Genomic DNA, 20,921 nt, shown 5'->3' with positions numbered 1-20,921 from the left:
AAAGGTGCTGTTGATGCCTCCCTTGACACAGACCTGGCAGACCCTTTATTTCTAAAGGTTTTTGAGTGAGGCTCGCCTTTCTAACCAATCAGAAGGCCAAACCCTGTGTGTTACATATGGATACAAAATGGTACCTTTTTTTTTTTTCCAAAAGTGTCATTTTAGTTGTTTTCATCTCATTTTGATGTCTAATTTGCTGTTGGCCAGATGAAACCTACTGCCAAGGTTTTGGATGTTTGACAACTGTTGTAGGACAGAACTGCATCAACTTTCTTAAAGAAGTCCATCTTATTACTATGTGTCTGTAAAACGGAGCTTGGGGCGACTGATCTGCTTCATTCTCATTCTGATCCAACCTGGTGATGCAATAAAATAAAAATTTATAGGATGATAATGTACTGTATACTGTAATAATAGTCAGTCAAGCATCTCGTTAAACTTAATTTCTGAAACTTTACATCAGGAACCAAAACAGGTCACAGGAACCCAGCTGGCAGTGGGTCCCTTGATGTCATGAAAACCAATATATTTTAATGAGCCTGAGACCTGGGGCCAGACAATAATTTTCTTATTTGGGTCACAGGCTGAAAAGTTGAATAACGTCTGCTATAAAATACATAGTATTTAATGGTATACTTACAGCCTACAGTGTCCACTTACCACCCTTTGGATAAAAGAGGGGTGGGTTTGAATTTTACAGAATGGGAGTCACTCTGTGCAAAGAGGCCAGTGGAGATACGGTCAGTGATGAGTGTGGTCTATTTAAAGGCTCTCAGAGTTGCGCGCTATCTTTAATTCCTCAACCACCAGTTGGGCTGTTATCTGCTTTGCACGCCACGGGGTGACTGCAGGTCACACACACCAAGACGGAGTCAAGATGCCAACGCCAACTAATTCAACTAATGAATTACTTGGTGCGTTGAGCGAGTTCGGAGCGTTTCTCTGACTGCAAGGTGGTGCTCTTTCGCCCTCGTGACCTCTTCAATCCAAGCGACCGAGCTGATAAAAGTGAAAAAGACAAACCAAATCATCAACATATAGAGTACAGTAGCTCTCAGCCCTTTGTCTTCAACAGTGTTTAACAAGTGTGTTTTGGCTTGGGTGTTCTAGGGTTGTAAACCACGCAGCGAGGCAGAGTGATTCATTCCAAAGCCCTTCTGGGCCGTTATTTACTGTGCCTTTGTGTCTATGGCTCGCAGAAAACCAGACGATTTGGTTCGCAATATTTCACATGATTTGCAAAGCGCACTCTGAAGCAATTACCGTAAAATCATTTGCATGTCAGCGAGGGACAATGAGTAGTTTGTCTTGACTTCATCTCTGTGTACAGTTAAAATTGTGTGCTAACAAGATTGCATGGAGAGGGAAAAACCTGCGCAAACATGTGTGAGTGCATCTTTATGATGACATGGAATTGAGCCAGAGGAGACTGGGCACGCTCTGCTCCTTTCTCTTATTCGGTTTTGGTAAATTTGTAAAAGAGTGCTTCCTGTGTTTTTTTTTTTTTTTTTTTTTTATGTAAAAATAAAAAACAATTAAGATAACGGTTGAAACTGACTTATTAAATGAGGATGGTAAATAGTGGCGTTGCTGTGGCCTCTCGGCCAATTTTTGGCAAAAAATATCAAACTGGTTGTTCCTAGACTCCTAGTAGTAGGATAGTAGTATACTTGGTGGACAACATTTAACATGAAGGAGTTTGAGACAAGGATTGGGAATGTTTACTTTAAGGATCCACATGTGAACAATGTGAGCCTCCATTTTTAAGTAAAAACTTTTCTTTGAAACTTGTTTTTATTACGCATCTTTTTAAGCATTTACAATGTAGATAGGTCAAATCAAATCAGGATTCATTTACATAGCCCACACTCTCAAATCACACATTGGGCTGAAGGGACTTCAATTCTGTAAAACGATGACGCCCTCTGTCCTTAGACTCTCAAGTTACATACCCATAAAACCCCTTAGCTTAAAAAAAATAATGGAAAAAACATCAAGAAGCACTGCAGAGGAGCAATTCCTCCTCCAGGACTTATTGGTATTGATCATTTCATCCTTGAGGTGGTGCAATGATTTATTTATTTTTTTTAAGTACATACTTTTATGCACATCTAAATACGCCTATCTACTGTTATCTCTAATAGTCACATCAAGAACAAATATTAATGGTCTGACTATTATTACCTTTATGGGTTAAAAGGTTTATTCAACCTCTGATTAAACCCAACTTGGTATTTGACTGGGTGCACATTCACAAAGTGGTGCAAATAATATATTAAATCAAGGTGAACTGTAAACCTATAGAAACTGCAGAATGAAAACAAATAGAGTAGACGCAGGCTGAACTCTGAAGTGCTTAGACTCTGCTTTGACATGGTATTTATACTTCTGATAGAGTCATCCCACAGTATCATCTCCCTGAGGGTGCTTCAGACAACTTGTACAAATAGAAGAGAGCATGAGAGGCATCAAATATATAATCCTATTTACCACAGAGGCTGACAAAGTGGGGTCAGAGGTTGTCAGCAAACTCAGAAATTATTCCGTTGCACCATTATCACATTATATAAATAAAGTGAATTGGAGTAGAAGATGAGTATTTTACGCATCTGTAGTAAAACGTCAGATCCAAATTTTAGTGTTGACAGCCGGGCACTGTATTTCATTTCGAGTACACGGGAGAAGTCAACCCTGTACTGTAAAATGAAACCCTGACTGCATCAGATGTTAGCTGTACGTTCTATATTCAGTGAATCACGATGCGCTGAGACAGACACTGTTGTTTTAGTCCTTTTGAGAAGCTGAAGCCTGGAAGAGCGGCTGCATTTGGTATTTGAGTTCAATTCCAAAATGAGGGGGTGTGAGGAGACAGGATATAATGCAGTATAGTACATCTGTGCCAGTAAAATCGTGAAATTAAAATATCCCCTCATGCAGCTTTCCTGCAAGCTGTCGGCTGACATTCATATTTTGGTCTAGAATATAGAGAACGAACAAATCTTAAGCTATTATTTAGCAAAAGGTACAACATTATGTTTTGTAGCTAACCAACATGTGCAGCCAGCGTCTAATCTACAAACAAACTCACACACACGGCATGATGGGTATCACAGCTCAGGTAGTTTAAATGTGACGCCAGCATAAATGAATATGAAGGGATGAAATAGGATTAGCCTCTTTGCTATTGATTAGCTCGCTGTGTAATAATTAAAGCGGGCTGAGCCGCAGGGCTACTGCAGTGTATATGTGTGAGTGTGTGATGAATGCCAAGGTCCCCAAACTCAAGATCATTCCACTCAGCACAATCACAACCATCTCTCCTCCTGCCAGCCTGACTATAGAGCAACCACCGCATGGTCACGCAAGACAGGGTTTACAGTGTGTGTGTGTGCGTGAGTATGTATACTAGACCGAGAGTGTCACTGCATACTTTTTATTTATTTTCTTTTCCATTTGACTTTCTACTATTTTAAGATGTGGATTTAGTTTTTAATTTAAATACCAAAATCAATATGGTTGCAGTTAATTTGCATAGTGGCATTCAAAGCGTGTACAGTGACTGTGTTTCTGTCTCGACCTCTGCCTGTGTGCAGTGCTGTGTTACTGAGACTGTGTGTGTGTACTGAGCAGTTAGGCCTCTATCTCCATGCGGCGTAATCTCTTGATTTGTGGGATTGACCCCTCTTAATTCAATGGAAGAGAATTGCTGTGACAGCAACACTGAATGGATTTTCAATGCACTGCACCTGCTGTAATATGTTTAAGGATAACCTCCTTGCTGTTGCGTACACACACACACACACACACACACACACACACACACACACACACACACACACACGCAGGATGAAGCAGAAACAGAAGGGACAGATCAAACGCACAGATATTGTACAAACTAAATGAAGTCATTGGACTGGGTCAACTGATTGAATCCCTCCATTCTGTCGTCTTACCTTTTACCAGTTTCTGCAAATGTGTCTCTTCAGTCTGGTGGCTCTGATCAATGTCTTCTCTTTGGTCTCTGTCTCTGTGGGCTCATCCCAGGATGTCTTCATTATCAGTCTGTTGCCAGGTCTCACAGTAGCCGACAATAAAGCCTGTTAAACCTCTGATCCATCAGTCTGATACGCAGCTGTCAAATAGCTTACATTTTACATCTAAGGAACTTGGCTGACACTCTTATCCATTTGTGCAGTGTCTCACTCAGGAAGGACACTTCAAGATGGCCGCCGATGCGTACATGGGCAAGCTCAAGGATCAAATTTGTGATGTATTGGTGGCAATTTATTTATTTATTCTTTATTACATTTTTGATTTTGTCCTAATCACTGGCTGCAGCAGGGGCTAAGGTGAGCTGGAACCCAAACAGGCCTGTGCCCCTCTGCAGCATGTGGTGGTGAGTGTCTGCTGAGGCTGGGGGAGGTCAAGGAGAGCCTCTGTATTGGACCAAAGATGGGGGAGAGGGAGAGACTAGGTGAAGGAGAAATGAAGGAGAGGAGAAAGCAGTCGGGTCAACGAGTGAGGTAGCGATGTGACAAACTCAAACATGCAATTTTTGTGTAAATTGACTTAACTGTCCTGCTGTGCATTGTATGTGTTAGTTTTTACATTATGTCCAGTACTATTTTATTTAGTTTTACACATTCCTCTTATCCAAAAATTAATTGGAATTGTAAATTTATTTTTTTTAATCTATGCAAATTGATGAGTGCATAGTTATACTGTTAAACTGTTTGTAAAGAACTAAGAATGAAACAGCATTTTCTGTTTAGTCTTATACAAATACATATTTACGTTCAGTGCCTTTTTGTCTCCAAGAACCATGGACAGGAGAGTGATCTCATACTATCTGCATGCAAATTGTGAGGCACTTCATGCTTTGACAATTGTTCATTTGTCATATTTTGCTTGTGTAAACTGGAAAGAAAAAAAAAAGAAGTCTGGCAACAATTGATAACAGATTTGCAGTATGCATCACTAGGTTTTATCTGCAGAACAGTTCATGTGGTGTAGAAACAAATGGCAGCAAATGCAAAATGTCTGTTTTTACTTCCTTTACCACCTTAAGACCTGCTTACCCTTCTCACTCTGTTTCCTGAAGCCACAACAAGCTCAGCTAATTGTCTCCAGCTCCCTTCTGCATTTACAGTTCCATTGTGATATAGCTGTTATCTGTCACCGAGATCAATGTAAAAGCAATAATACTTACATCCCGTTAACAGTCAAGAAGTGTGTATAGCAGTGATACAAACAGCCTACACAAATACATACTGCATCTTCTGTCTCTTCTGAGTAATAGCCTTTTAATTACAAAGAACATGGAGAAATCGTTGGCAATTTTCAGGGGGACAACTAATATCTCATACTGGGGAGGGGTGGGCTGAGGAGAAGACGGTAGAGAGAGATGAGTGGGCCCTCTAGTGCTGCACATGGAGAAGTACCTGAACCATTGTGAACTTCATCCACATGTCAAAGCAAAGGATGCAGAGACATTAAAGTCAATCTGGACCAAGACAAGATGTCTGCCTGTAGATGATAATGACTGTTTTTTTCTTCTACTTTGCTTTCAAAATATTGCTCTTCACTTGTAGTACTGTTACTCTTCTCACTCTGCCCTACTGTCCTAACTGTGAGTACTCAGACGGGGGCCAGGGACAGACTCGGTGATATTTGTCAGACCTAAACAGGATTATTTTCGAAGCATTACATCACTCAGCTGTAAGCAATCCCTCACTTTTACATGGCACATTATCCACGCAGTGTAATGCACATGAGTGCCTGCTTCTCATAAAGAAATACTGTAAAGTTTCCCTGCGGTCTCCTCATCTCCTCTTTGTACAGATAGAGCAATAACCAGAGTGGACTTCAGACGGTTACATTAAAGCTGCAGCAGTAAAGAGAGAAGCGTTTGATCCAGAAGCCCGATGACTTATTACTAGAAATATTGATGAAGTTAGGAGCATGTGTGAATCCACACACACACTCTTAGTAAAGGCTGATCCTATTCCTTAGTAAATAAATACTTCATTATTATTTAGTACTCAGTTGATAACCAATGCATGCAGTCAATTTTATGAGCCTTTGTTATTCCTGATGTAATTTTGTTTAGGATACTATGAGCAGTATATAATAGTTGGGCAGCAGGAACCTGAGAGAATTTGGTGACCAACAAATAATGACACCTGGCAGATGCAGAGCATCGCTATTAATCATTTCAAATGTAAGTCACGTCAGCTCCCAAAGAAAAGACCAGACTCTTTGGGTACAAAATGCTCCTCTACATTCACCAACCAGTCCTAAACTTTATCTGTCAGCTCCTTATCATTGACTTGGTATATAGTTTTTAGTGAGGTATAGTGAAGGAAAACAGCTGCCCGTTGTGAACTAAAGCGACATTGTGAGACTGAACCAAAACAGTACAGTTGTGTTGGCCCTAAATCATAACAGCGATTTGAAGGACAATAAATCACTTTGCAGAAGTGACAGGAAATGTAAAATCTGGTGATAAAGCTCTGTAGCTTTGTCAGTTTAAGCACCATCTTGCACATTACACTGTGTAGTTTCTGGAAATGAAGGTATTGTTTTAAAGTAGTGGCCATGTGATGTTACTTGGTTTTAAATGTATTTTCTTAGTGTGAGATTCTTGTTTTTAGTTGCAACTACAGGAATATTTTGAATGTTTTTTTTTTAAAGTAGAATTCTGTGAGTATGTGTAGTGGAGTCTGACCTGTTAACGCCTCCATTAACACAAGCTTCTTTCAATTATGGATTAATATGAGCTGCATTTCACTCATGTATCACACAGTGGGAGATTGTATGGGAGGCACAACATGATATAAACATGAGCTGCAGGAAAGCTCAGGAGCATCAAACTCGGACATTGGAGTTCTCACATACACTGCCTCCAGATAAAGTCCAGAGCATTTCAGGATTCCAGTGCACGTGTGACAGGAGCTACAAACTCGCAGAACAACACTGGCAGCAATGCAGCGATATTCCCCTCAATTTTTTTTAAGCGAGGCTCACCCTTCTAACCAATTGGAGCAGGCCCAACCCTGTGCATCACATGCTGATGCAAAACGGTACCCTGCGTGCATCAATGAGAGGACACGAGCACGTGACAAAGCATTAGTAGTTGATACCCTGGGTGGACTGATTTTGAATGCTACAGCCGCAGTAGCTTGATTTCTCAAAGTTGCAGGTTGTTGAGAGCTGCTGGTCTTCATGGTTTTAACAGGGACCCTATTTCCACTTTACACTCTCCGTCAACGAAGGAAATTACTGTATTTGTATATTTGAACTTAAACATTCCTAAGCTGAACATTTAGCCAGGTTGCTGTATTTCAACATGTCAAAATATTTTCATGTGACGTACTTGATAAACGTAATTATGCCCAATTCAATGACCTTTACAAAGGTCTTTACAATGTTTTCTTTCCCTTTTCATAGAATTCTCTCCTTCCGGTGGTGCCACAAAGTTGTTCCACAACAAGCGGCTTGGGACAACTCCGTTTATGAGCCAAGCGCTGCCTGCTTCGATATGATCTAGAGTGAAGTACCGACTCCAAAGTACGTGCACCTTAAAATTTTGTTGTTCATCTCCCCTAATCGCCTGCACCCATCCTTTTTTTCTTTTCTTTTTTTTTTTTTGTTTACATTTTCGATCATTTGGAAACAAGCCAAAAAACAGGTTTGTCTGTTTTTGCATCGGACCTAAACATTTGTGTATTCTACAAAAGCTCAAGCTTTTAGATTCTGCTGTTTTTCAATTCCGATTATTCCTATGTAGTCACTTGCAACGGAAGTTAAGCAGTCTGCTTTCAGCTGCTTCCGGTTGAGAAATGCGGAACTTTAAAAAGGTCTATTGTGAGTTTTTGACTTGTGCTTGCTGTTTTGTGTTTTTCAGTCAGGTGTGTGTGTGTGTGTGTGTGTGTGTGTGTGTGTGTGTGTGTGTGTGTGTGTGCTTATGTGCGATGAGGCTACAGCCCCTCTGCTTCTTTTATTTGGCCTTTTTCATCCCTTTTAAATATCTGGCCCTACATCACCATCTCCCCGTTGTTAGACCAGTGTTGGGGTGGAAGTCAACAGATCTCCGTGGCCTGTACGGCATGAAAAGACCTCTCATTAATTCTGCAGAGAAAGACTCGATTACTCAGCTCGGACCCCTTACTGCTGAGGACAGCCTTTCCCCACATGCATTGATTTCTCTGGCCAGCTCAGCCCCCCTCGCCTTCCCCTTTCTGCCCAGGCCAGCTCAGCACACACACTCCTGCACACTGAATCATCTGAATATCATAATACAACCCATGATTAATGCTAACTAGACAGCGGCTCTTGCTTTGATTAATGAAGATACTGTGCTGGTTCACAACAGTAGACCTGGCGCCTCACAGCTGAAACCACAGATAACTATTCAGTGAGTATTAATCATGGTTAACCAGGCAGCAGTTTCTCACAGGACAAATGAAGTAGCTTACTATGGACTTGGAGATACAATGAGACCACCTACAAATGCAAACACAAATCCCCATCCTGCATTCCAAAATACTGCGCATTCACACACAGGAGCGATCACATAATGCACAAGGTGAGCTTTTGAAGCTGGTTTAATTGCATGTTAAACCAAATCCGATGCTCTCTGCACAAAACAGAAAGCAAACAGCCTGTGCTCCCTTTGTTGGACAGTTACTAGCTCGGTAATTCCTTTGTTGGATCTTCCTCCTGACTTTGCAGCCCCATTCAAAACATATTGGTCATATTTATTGCTTCCATATTTTCATGGCTGTTTGGCTTTCTGAAAGAAAATAACGAGAGCACAGTAAACCAGTCAAGTTGCAATGCACGTTCAATGCACGTCTGAGTCCTATTCTAATAAGCTCATGCATGAGTTCAAGTGAATGGTTCTGCCAGATGCAATGAAATACCTCCAGGTGTTTCTGAGAAAGTGTTGATGGGAATAGGATGGATGTGGGGACATGAGGTCAGGGACCTTGACCCTGGACCTTTGGCCACCAAAATTATCCCAGAGTCAATGTGGACACTGGTACCACGTTTAAAGAAGATGCTTCAAGCCGTTCCAGAGAAATTCCATTCACACGAATGAATGGATGTGAGTTCACAGTCAACTTGACCTTTGACCCTCCAAATCAAATCAGGTAATCCTCCAGCCATGTTCATTGTTTGTTCCAAACTTAAGAATATTTCCCTTAAGGGGATTTTGTGATACTGTGTTCACAAGAATGGGTAAATCTGAGGAAACTGTCACCTTGACCTTTAAAATCTAATCAGTTCATCCTTGAGTTCTGCAGGATGTTTGTAATGCCCTAAAAGAAATCCTTTCATTGTGAACTGGCCCTTCAGTGAAGAACATAAAATACAATGATAATGGCCTAATAAATGATCAGAAAAATTTATATGATAAATCCCCCTTTAACATATTTCTACAAACCCAATTCCCAAAAAGTTGGGGCGATGTGTAAAACATAAATTAAAAACTAATGATTTGCAAAGCTCATCAACCCATATTTTATTCACAATAGAACATCATCAACAGCATATTAGATGTTGAAAATGAGATGGAAAATATTAGCTCAATTTGAATTTGATGTCGGCAACACATCTCAATGGAACGAACAAACAAACGAGAGGAATGTTGTCCCATTCTTGTCTGATGCAGGATTCTAGCTTCTCAACAGTCCTTTACTTTACTCCTTTACTTTTCAGCATTGATGGTGTCTTTCCAGATGTGTGAGCTGCTCACACCATAGGCACTAATGCTCCTCCACACCACCAGAGATGCAGGCTTTAGAACTGTCTGCTAATAACAAGCTGGATGGTCCCTCTCCTCCTTAGTCCACAGGACACGGTGTCCATGGTTTCCAGAAACCATTTTTATTCATCTGACCACAGAACAGTTTTGCATTTTGCCTCAGACCATTTTAAATGAGCTTTGGCCCAGAGAAACACTGCAGCGTTTCTGGATCGTGTTCACATATGGCTTCTTCTTTGCATGATACAGCTTTAACTTACATTTGTGGATTGTACAGTGAACCGTGTTCAAAGACAGTGATTTCTGGAAGAGTTTCTGAGCCCATGCAGTGATGTCCAGTAGAGAATCATATGTTTTTAATGCATTGCAACCTGAGGGCCCGAAGATCACACGTATCTAGCTTTGACCTTCGGCCTTTACCATTTCCATGAAATAGTAAAAGGTCTCGGTTCCAACATCTGATAAGTTTTTTTTTTTTTTTTTTTATGTTGTGAATAAAATATGGGTTGATGGATTTGGGTTAAAAATCATTGCATTCTGTTTTTATTTAGGTTTTATAAATGTTCCCACCTTCTTTGGAATTGGGGTTGTACTTCTGTTCATTAGATTATTGTGCACTCATACCTAACAGCTTTCTCAGCCTCATTTGTTCCATTATCTTTAGTCCAGAACTGTTTAGTGTAAACCTGATGCTACTACAGTTGGACAGATGGCTCACACAGCAATTTTCAAAAGTGTATTGATATCATTAAGATGCATTGCTAATGTAGACTATTTTCTAAATGGTTTTATAAGCTTGTTCAAAGTTGTAAAATGTGCAAACCAATATGCTAGATCAATAGTAACAAGATGGACATGGACACATACCAAAAATGTGGTGTAGTAAACGTATACAAACAAATTATTAGAAAATTACTTTCTCAAAGTGTATTTACAGCCCTTTAGTCTGTATTAACTGGCACTCATAAAGAGTTTAGCATTTACTAAACTAGTGAGACAATATACAGTAAATTAATGTGCAAATGCAAAGTCACGTTTTATTCATTTATTTTTTTATTGAATGGTCAGATCCAGGGCTGCAAAAGCAAAGCGAAATGAGAGACATGATGGTATGTTTGCATTGGCCATTAGCAATTAGAGGGAAATGCGTTAGCTGGTATTCAGCCTGCCTTCCAACTCTGCCTTCAGTTGCATTAATAGTTTAAAAAATGTATCCTGGATGCAGGTTTTCCTAGATGGTGCAAAATGAAATAGGATTTTGAGAAGACTCAAAAATCTAATTCTCACATTTAAGAAGATAGAGGAAGCACCACATCTTAATAAGTTTATAATACACTGAACAGCTCAGGAGGTGCACACAGTTTGACTTTTCCATTCCTGCTCCGATTGAGTGTTGTGCAGACACTGTAACCTACTGCCCCCTGGTGACTTACGAGTGAACTGCACAAAACTGAGTTGTTCTTACCCATCTACCAGAAGCGGAGGAATAAAACAGTCAGTGTGTCACTGAATAAATATTCGACAGCCATCAATCATAAACACAAGAATTATGAAGAACTGTATTAAAAGCAAGAAGCCCCATAGTTTATTAAGTCAAAAATGAGTAGATCTACAGAATAACTGAGTCAGGAAAAGATAATGTTTGATTATGTTAAGTATACGTTAGACGGGTCTTAAAAATCCTACTTAACTATTGAGCATTAGAGATTTTTCTATCAGCATTAAGTGAATTTTATGTAATTCAAAAATCTATGACAAATCATTTGACAGTTTAATAGAGCCAGTAAAGTTTTATTGAGCGAGCAGCCATATTTTTTTTTCTTTTTTTTTCCTGCAGACTGGACTCAAGCCTATGATTGAGTGCTTTATATCAACCCCACGCAGCAAGTGACACATGACAACTCACTCAGAATAACAGTGGTTACAGGGAGACGGGGAACATGTCCATTTAAAAAAAAAAAAAAAAAAAAAAAAAAAAGCAAGTAAAACTGAAAAAGCAACCAACAAAATCCCAACCAACATTCAAAATCACACAGTAAATTAAAAAAACAGCCATAACTACACATAAGCAATGCAACTCTAAAAAAATCTGAATAAGTAAAACTCTCCACAATTTGTAATTTGATGTTCTATTCATGGTATGTTTGTTAGAACTACAAGTTTATCATAATGATCATAAACAATTTTACTTTCTGCAAGGTCAATTTCAGTTTTCTGTTATGTGAAAATATCTTATTGATTTTTAAATAAGTGCACTGAATAATGGGGAAATCTATTCAAAATCACTGTTTGGTGACGTTTTTGCTACGATATATCTGCCATGTTTTTAGCCATGTTATCAATGAATATAATTCAAACATTTTAGCATAAAAATGTTTGGGAGCTTTGTCATTTTGGATCTAATCATATTTAGTTCAGTTAGACACTTTTGAGGCATATTGTTCACACATATTCTGTACCATATACTTAAAATTAGTGTTTAAGAATGTAAATTGCATTTTTTTTGCCTACTACGTTTTGTGGTGGTAGTAGTGAGTAAAATGAGACGTGACAAACACTGATTACGATGGTTGTTTGTCTTATTAGGTTTTAATATTAGTTGTTCATAGTTTTTACATTGTTTGATCTACTTTTAGTTTTTCCTTTTTTCAACTTTTTAAATTTTGCTTTGTTGTTTATTTCCTCTGATTAGTTTATCTGGCTCCATAGTCCTCAGAACCTTTGGACTGGTCTTTCCCGCTCTATGCTTTGCTTTTGTTTTGCTCACTTTCAGCGGTCATTACCATTTAATCTGTGGCCAGACTGTTGCATAATTCTGCTGCTTAAAAAAAAAACCTAAAATATAACATCCAAAGGTCTTTTATTTAAAATCTTTTAAGTATTTCTTGTTGGTTCATCTGTTCAGTACCAACACACTGTCATAGGATTGGAATCTGAAGCTGAGTAACCGACATTAAAATAAGCCGTCACCGGCAGCTTTTTAACATCCAAGCTCATGGTGTGAATATGTGTCATGTTGTCTGCTTCATAGAATGAGAGTTGCTGGGATAAGCAGTTTAGGTAAGTCCCAATCTTTCGAGGTGGGTCTGTCAGTGCTAACTCTGTGGTTAGTTTTAGACCACGGGTGCAGTATTTCTTGCCATCATATGTCAGGACGTGATCTTTGATCCCTAGTTCCCAGTCCTGTCTGTGTCCAACATCTATCTCCCAGTAGTGCTGCCCAGAAGAGAACTCATTCACACTGAATGCTTCATTTCTGTTTGAGGAAGATGAGCAAGAGGTGTCCTCCTGCATTTGAGCATATCCAAAAACGCTTCCACTCGATGGTCGGCCAAATATGTTTTTTACGCCTGGTTGGTTGGAGCTGAAAAATGGGGGGGGTGGGGCTTGGCCAAAAGTTGCTGCAGAACCGAAGCTAAAACCACCTCCAACAATTCCAGGATTTGTTGGAGGTTTTAATGTTGCAGGAGTACAAATCAAGCTACGTCCATCATCAGATACAGTTATATCAAGGCTGTTGCTTTTGAGCGTCAACAGTTCTGCTCGGGGCTGGATCACCTGAAGCATCTCCTTCCATGTGAAGAACTGCAGGTGACTTTCATAGGGCTCCATAGACAGAGGGGTGTCCACGACTTGGAGCTCCCGTGCTCGGGGTCTGAACAAATGCTCTGCAGTCATCATTTTGTTACCTTCAGTCCAGCTTTTTAAAAACTTCTCAGGGTCTTTAACTTCCAGGACTGATTTCACTTTGACATCCAGCTCTCTGATCTCAGACAAAGCTGTTTCCATAGCTTTTAAGGCCTCGCTCATTTGCTCAACAGCATCTTGCTCTTTGTGTTTTAGCTCCTCCTTTATCTCATCTTCTCTCTTTCTCAGAAACTGGTGCATCTCCTCAAACTGTCTGTGGATTTGACTCATCAGCTGCTGAGACTTCTTTTTGGTTTTTGTTATTTGATCCCTCTGTGTGTTGGCCAGACCCTCTGCAGCAAGAATCTCATCACCAAGGTTCTCCATCCCTGTCTCCAGCTCCTTCCTCAGAGATGCTGCTGCTTCTTTGACAGGTTTAAACTTGTGTCCTTCATGATTCTCCCCATCTCGACATATGATACAAGCTAACTGCTGATCTGTGATGCAGAACAGTTTCAGCTTTTCTTCATGCTCAGGGCATAACTCAGCCACCTGTAAATAAAACAAGTGTTTTGGTTAATAAAAGGTGATTTGGGGGGGGCAGGATGTGACATTGTTCAGCTACAAATCAGTGACAGTAAGCAGAAAAATGTTAGAGATATTAGAGAGTTGGGACACAGCTCTGTGAGGTTAAAAGAGGTGCTAAATAATACAGGAACCATATCACCATGCTCACATACAGTAGGTGTAGTGTTGATCCTGTCACCAGTTTAGTCTTATGTTATCTTATACCATTAGTGTAAAGTAACTAAGTACATTTACCTACTTTTAGAGGCAAAAACCACACTTTTACTCCACCATACAGTCAGCAAATACTTTCAGCTTCATATTATCCCCACTCTGTACTTCACAAGCAAACTAACACTTCAGAGAGTAAGTCGCATCATAATTACTGCATATAAAACGCATACATACCAAAACGGCACATAAGGTTGTTGAATTAGGTTTAATTATCAAAGAGATGAACATATTTTTACATCATTCATTATAATCTTATAGTATCATATTCACTGATGGGAAGTGAGTCTGCATGAATCATATTTTTACTTAATGTTTTTTTTTTTTTAACTTATACTTTCATACTTTTAATTAACCAATCAATTAATTTAAAGTTACTTGTAATTTGTACTATTACTTAAATACATGATTAGACCACTTGTCATACCATTGATGTCCTTTTCTCCCTCTGGACTCCCCAGCTAGTCTGTGTCCTTAAACAGTATTTAAAAATGTCAATCGATGTGTTTTCATTAGGATTCATTTGTTGACATTTAAATAAACATTCCCCGTTCACATAATTGCATCTTTGTACAAATTACAATCAGTGTTATACTATATGATACCTAATATCCTCTCAGTGAGACTAAAAGGGAGCAGGCTGAAGCAGAACCCTACCCCTACGGATGTCTAGCAGTTCTCACTTGTTGCTTCTAGATGCCTCATATTATACTGCTTTCTTGTACTTATTCAACACACAACCTCTTCTTAAAACTTATGTGACGCACAGTGAAATTATTGATATAGATGTGGCTATAAATCTTAAGATTTTTTTTATCCTGAGCATCACAAGCCCTGCAAAATTGCAACCCATTCAGTCCAGTATCATTTGCAATCTTTGTGCATGAAACATTTTTGCGTATGAACCAGAATAACTTTCTTCTCAATAAACCGAGCTCTGTGCTGTAGTCTCTAGATCTCCTTAATAAATCTTTGGTTTCAAGTCAGTGTATGTTACCACCTTTCCCACATTTAGGCCCCATCTCAAACTCATACCACCCCAACAAACTCAGGCCAGTTAAAGATTAAATTTACTGCCTCTTGGATCACAGTATTCAATAGTATTCAGTATAACAAGAGTATTAAAAAAAACAAGCCAGAGGGCAATAAGACCTTAAAGTATAAGACTATAGGACAGTGAGACCACTGCAAACAAATAAAAGATTAGTTAAAAATTAAATTTGGAATAAATAAACAATTATAAGAACACAATAAAAGTAATTACATTTAAAGAAGTTAAATTGATAAAAACTGACAAATATAACATGAGAAAAACGAGAATAAAAGAAGGTAAAAGATTAATTAAACAATATGTAAATAAATGCATAAAACACACATTATTTTATCAAACGTCAGGCTACAAAGGTGGGTTTTAAGTTTGCTTTTAAAACATCCACACTTTCTGTTGTTCTCAGGCTCAGACTGTTCCAACATTTTTGTCCTGCACTTTGGAACAACTAAAAAAAACTAAACGCCAGAGGATCTGAGAGCACGGACTGCTTTAAGCTCTGGAAGCATGTGAGAATCTGGTGCACGACCACGAAGTACAAGTTTAATAAAATGCATATTTTTTTTTTAATCAACAGGCAACTGGTGTAATGTGTTCTCTCCTTCTGGTTCTGATCAGGACTCGAGAAGCAGAGTTCTGAATCAACTGTACCTGGTTTAGTGGTCCAGTCTGCTGGATATAAAAGGGGACTAAAGCCCCCCCCTCTGTGTCACTCAGCTGTGGACACTACAGGGAGCAAATAATGACTCACTTTGGACAGTTGATACTGAGCTTCTGGCACTGCATTATTTGCAGTTGCTTTGCAGTAAAATACAAAAAAACAGCAGGGAGACATTATAATCTAATCTGACAGATTACACACGGCTACAGAACAAGAGCACGAGTCCCAATATTAACATCAGCAAAGACTATACTGCACTTAACTACTTTAGAAAAACCATCACGTACCTCTGCATTGTCATGTCCGTGTTTTTTCTGAATCTTTTCTGCTTCTTTGGCTTTTTCAGCGAGACTTTTCAAGATGTGACTCGTTGGAAGACATTTCCCCTCTGCTGGGACTGCTGTGTGACACTGTGGACACTGGGCCTCTGTATTCAGAACATCTGTAATACACTGTCTGCAGAAAGCGTGTCCACAAGGAAGAGTCACTGGATCAGTGAAGATGGTCAGACAAACGGAGCAAGTCAAGTCTTCAGAGTAAAACGCAGACGCCATGGCTAAATTATTTTGTTTTTCTGTCGTGCGTCACTTTCACTTTCCTGGAAAAGACACACCCCATGTGTCCAGTACATTTCTGACTACTTAAGTTTCATTTCATGGAGCCATTAAAACACATCCAAAGATCAGTGTAATATCACACTCTAGTGGTCAGCTGTGAGCACTGCCGGTTGGATGACACTCAAAAGTATTAATATAATTAATATTAGTAGCAGTTATAGTGGTATTACTTAAATACATTTAGAGGAAATATGTCCCTCATGGATGTGGGAAGTTTGACCATCAGGTGTCCTTGTACATTATGTACAGTATTGGTCCGTTTCCTTGGTCTCTGCATCTCCTTTCCAGCCACTAGATGTCCCCATCACCTCCCCCCTGGTCTTTATTTCTCAGTCACTGGTCGTTGCTTGTTCACTGACCTGTTAACAATCTATTGCCCAACCCCAGCTAATTGAAACCGGCTGTGGGTTCATTAGTGTTATTTATTGTAATTTGTTGTGTTGATTCAGTCATAGATTTTAGCCACGCCCACCTGTTATACCTGTTGACCAACCTGGATTCTCTAGCTCCACCTTGTTTGTTCTCTGTGGGCTATACCTATTGCTTACTGTGCCCTGCTTCTTCTTGGACTGCTTCCGTCTGTAACAAGTCTGCCTGAGTTCCCATCACATCATTTTATTTATTTTTTTTAACCTCCTACCAGCCCGGGTGTTTTGCAATAAAATCATTATAATGCTATAAAGCTCACAGAATCTGCAAAGGCCATTAACTTACAAGTGATCAAATTTATAGTTGTGAACAAATAAGTACTCGTGAATACATGTTTTGTTTCCTTAAATTAAACTGAATTACAACTGAAAATTTCAACTTCAGCAGCTCAGAGCAGATCATTACTTTACCTTGTCTGAATGTTGAATTCACTGCAATGCAAAGTCAGAAAAGAATAAAGTAGTACTGTAAGTATCACTCTGCGTATTTTAATATTTTACAATACTAATGAAAAAAATACACTGAGTTGTTAGTGTTGTGTGTATAATCATGGGAGGTAATAACCACATGTCTGACTGCATCATTTGACAGTGACTTTATTTACAGTATTTGTGATTTACATTACATGAATATGTGTAACAAGCAGTAACAAAATATCACTTGTACATTCTTATACTAATTGTACAGAAGGCGGCTGTAGCTCCGTTGGTAAAGCAGTTGTCAACTCCCAGTCCCTCCTGGGTACGTGTGGAAGTGTCCTTGGGAGTCAGGTGAGCCCCTTGCAAGCCAGCCATCGCCATCAGTGTGTGAGCGTGTGTGTGTGTGTGTGTGTGTGTGTGTGAATGTGTGAATGAGAAGCAACATTGTAAAGCGCTTTGGATAAAAGAGCTTTATAAGCAGAGCACTTACATTACACCTACCAGCATCTTCACGATGCCCTTTAGTGTAAGATATACAATATCTATGCAGGAGATTAACAAAATTATGTAAATTTAAACAGAGCAAACAAAATACTATACACCCACACACGTTAATAGTGAAGATGATTCCAGCAACAAACTACCTTACTAAATTGTTAAATTTAATATGCACTAAAACTAAACTAAATATTTTGTTGTTGGTTTTTTTTTTGTTTTGTTTTTTTAATAAATCATGCACATTCCACAGACTGCTGCAACCTCAGATTAGCACACTGAACCAATGCCTGTTTCAGTACCGTTACTCTGCAGCACTGCTACAGCCCTGTTACATCAGCGACTCTAATAATTTCCAAACTAAGGCATAAGCGGATAACAATCATTTTTATCAAATCAGCTGTAATTTTTGATGTTTGTTTGAGTAGAAACAAAGTCACAGTAAAATAGAACTATGTTCATTAACTTGTTTCATGTGTATGTAGGTTTTACGTACAGCGGAGTGACATCAGACTTTTACCTATCTACATTTGCAATGCAGCATCATTTAAGAAAAAAAAAAGAAAAATTAAATCATCCCTACTCTAATATCTAATTGTGATTTCTGTATAATTAACACAATTGATGAAACACAATTGATGAAACACAATTGATGAAACACAATTGATGAAACACAATTGATTTCTCTGCACCATCTGTATGTTTGATTAAAATACTATTTTGATTAGAATTAGTTATTTTTTGAACAAATTATTTAATCTTTTAAGATGCAATAATTATGAAATGCATAATCATGTAATGTTGCCCACAGTAGCACTAAACATGTTAAAGACTGGGCAGCACGGTGGTGGAATTGTTAGCGCTGGTGTGTCTTTCTTTGATTATTACACGGCTGGAAAATGTCCTGTTTACCCATCATCCCTCGGCCAGTACCAGCACACTGTCATAGGGTTTTGATCTGATGGGGTGTATTTAATGTTAAAATGTGCTGAGGCCGGAACTGGCACGTTACTGCAAGTGTTGATATGTTTCATTGTGTCTGCGTCATAGAAAGAGAGCTCCTTAGAGGAGCAGTTTATGTAAATCCCAATTTTCCGAGGTGTGGCGTTCAATTGCAATTTAAAAGTATGTTGTCCACAGACAACATAACTTTGGCCATTGTATTTCAGGAAATTGTTTCTTACCCCTAATTCCCAATATGTCCTTTTTCCAACATCTACCTCCCAGTAATGCTGCCCTGAGCTGAAGTCGTTGCTGAATGAGCTCGTCACTGAGCTCGTCTGCCTGTCATAACTCTTTAATCCCTTAAAGACTTGGCAATTTTGACACCTGACTGGTTCGTTTTGGGATGCAGATACTGTTATATATGTGTTGTTTGTTTGGATTGACAACAGCTCTGCTCGGGGCTGGATCACCTGAATCATCTCCTTCCACACGAAGAACTGCAGGTGACTTTCATAAGGCCCCAAAGACAGAGAGGTGTTCACCACTTGGAGACTTCCTCCTCTGTGCTTAAATGAGCACTTTGCAGCCTTCATTTTCTTATCCTCAGACCAGCTCTTTAAGAACGTTTCTGAGTCTGAGATTGCCAGGACTGATGTTACCTTTTCCTTTAGCTCCTTGCTCTCAGACAAAGCTGTTTCTATCCCATTTAACACCTCATTCATTTTCCTAACAGGCTCTGTCTCCTTCTTTTTCAGCTCTTTCTTTATCTCCTCTTCTCTCTGTCTCAGAAACTGGTGCATCTCCTCAAACTGGGAGCTGATTTGCTCAGACTTTCCTTTGGTTTTAGTTATTTCTTCCTTCTGTGCGTTGGCTTTTCCCTCTATGGCCTGGATATCATTAGAAACATGTTGCACAAATGTCTCCAGCTCCTTCCTCAGAGATGCAGCGGCTTCTTTGACAGGTTTAAACTTGTGTCCTTCATGCTTCTCCGCATCTCGACATATGATACAAGCTAACTGCTGATCTGTGATACAGAACAGTTTCAGCTTTTCTTCATGTTCAGGGCATAACTCAGCTGCCTTTAAGACAAATAAAGCAATTAAATAATCAACAGTTGCTAAATAAAAACCTTAGAAAATAGAGAAACGAACAGCACTATGATTATTACTAATACCACTAACATGCTACAGACAACAGTGTCTAAAATGATTTTTTTTTTTAAATCACAAACTTACATCTTTGTCATTTCCACGCTCTCTCCTTAGTTTGTCTGCTTCTTTCGCCTTTTCCGCAAGACTTTTCAAAATGTGATTGGTAAGAAGACATTTCCCTTCTGTTGGTACAGTTGCTCGGCACTGTGGACACTGGTGCTGGGAACTCAGAGCAAGCGTAATACATTCTCTGCAGAAAGAGTGTCCACAGACGAGGATCACAGGATCAGTGAAGATAGTGAGACAGATGGAACAGGTCAAATCTTCTGAGTATGCAGCCATGTCTTCCAACGTTCTTCCTTGTTCTGTCAGACTGAGTTCACATGTCAAAAGACCACTTTCGGTTTCCCAGTAAGCCCCACCCCATCTGTCTTTATGTTATGTCACTTTAATCTCTACCAGGTTTCATTACAGGTTTTTATGGGTGGATACTGTAATGTCCTGTACATAATTCAGTGACACTTAGAATAATTATGTTGCTCACCGAGAGAAACTCGGGGGGGGAATAAGGGGGAAAAAAAATCGACAGTGTCTTTGTCATTAAAATGACCAAAGCAAAAGTATAATGTCACACTCTAGTGGTAAAAGCTCGGAAATACCAGTTGAAGGAGGCTGTGATATTGCAGATTAACAAAGCTGTATGTAATGGAGAACTCGAAATGCAAAATTCAATTGAAAGTTGTTTTTTTTTATGCAGTATTTTTTTTTGTTTTGTTTTGTTATTAAGCTTCCCCTCTAACGATTTTTATTCCATTAAATGCTACAGTCAATGACATAAATATGCTAATCCTGAGGTTATTGCCAAGCTATAAATCTACCCATCAGTCATTGTGGAAACATATCTGTTGACTGCTGGTTTAGCTCCTCACTAGAGCACAGCAATTGGTCCAGATCTGATAGCG

The 20,921-nt window shown here is 39.2% G+C and overlaps 2 protein-coding genes across 2 annotated transcripts; both read right to left on the bottom strand.

Annotated features, from left to right (window-relative positions):
• Positions 1-10,806: 10,806 nt before the first annotated feature.
• On the bottom strand, positions 10,807-16,516 carry LOC137139846 (nuclear factor 7, ovary-like). Its single transcript, XM_067527663.1, has 2 exons — positions 16,191-16,516; positions 10,807-13,948 (listed from the first exon to the last, which is right to left on the bottom strand). The coding sequence occupies exons 1-2, from the start codon at positions 16,455-16,457 to the stop codon at positions 12,671-12,673; spliced, it is 1,545 nt and encodes a 514-aa protein (XP_067383764.1). The 5' UTR covers positions 16,458-16,516; the 3' UTR covers positions 10,807-12,670.
• Positions 16,517-17,529: 1,013 nt separating this feature from the next.
• On the bottom strand, positions 17,530-20,349 carry LOC137139847 (nuclear factor 7, ovary-like). Its single transcript, XM_067527664.1, has 2 exons — positions 20,044-20,349; positions 17,530-19,887 (listed from the first exon to the last, which is right to left on the bottom strand). The coding sequence occupies exons 1-2, from the start codon at positions 20,299-20,301 to the stop codon at positions 18,772-18,774; spliced, it is 1,374 nt and encodes a 457-aa protein (XP_067383765.1). The 5' UTR covers positions 20,302-20,349; the 3' UTR covers positions 17,530-18,771.
• Positions 20,350-20,921: the final 572 nt, after the last annotated feature.

Source organism: Channa argus, chromosome 13 (assembly GCF_033026475.1).
Source record: "Channa argus isolate prfri chromosome 13, Channa argus male v1.0, whole genome shotgun sequence".
NCBI classification, from domain to species: domain Eukaryota; kingdom Metazoa; phylum Chordata; class Actinopteri; order Anabantiformes; family Channidae; genus Channa; species Channa argus.
The sequence above is the reverse complement of the archived record's forward strand: the minus strand, read 5'-3'. Positions and strand labels throughout refer to the sequence as shown.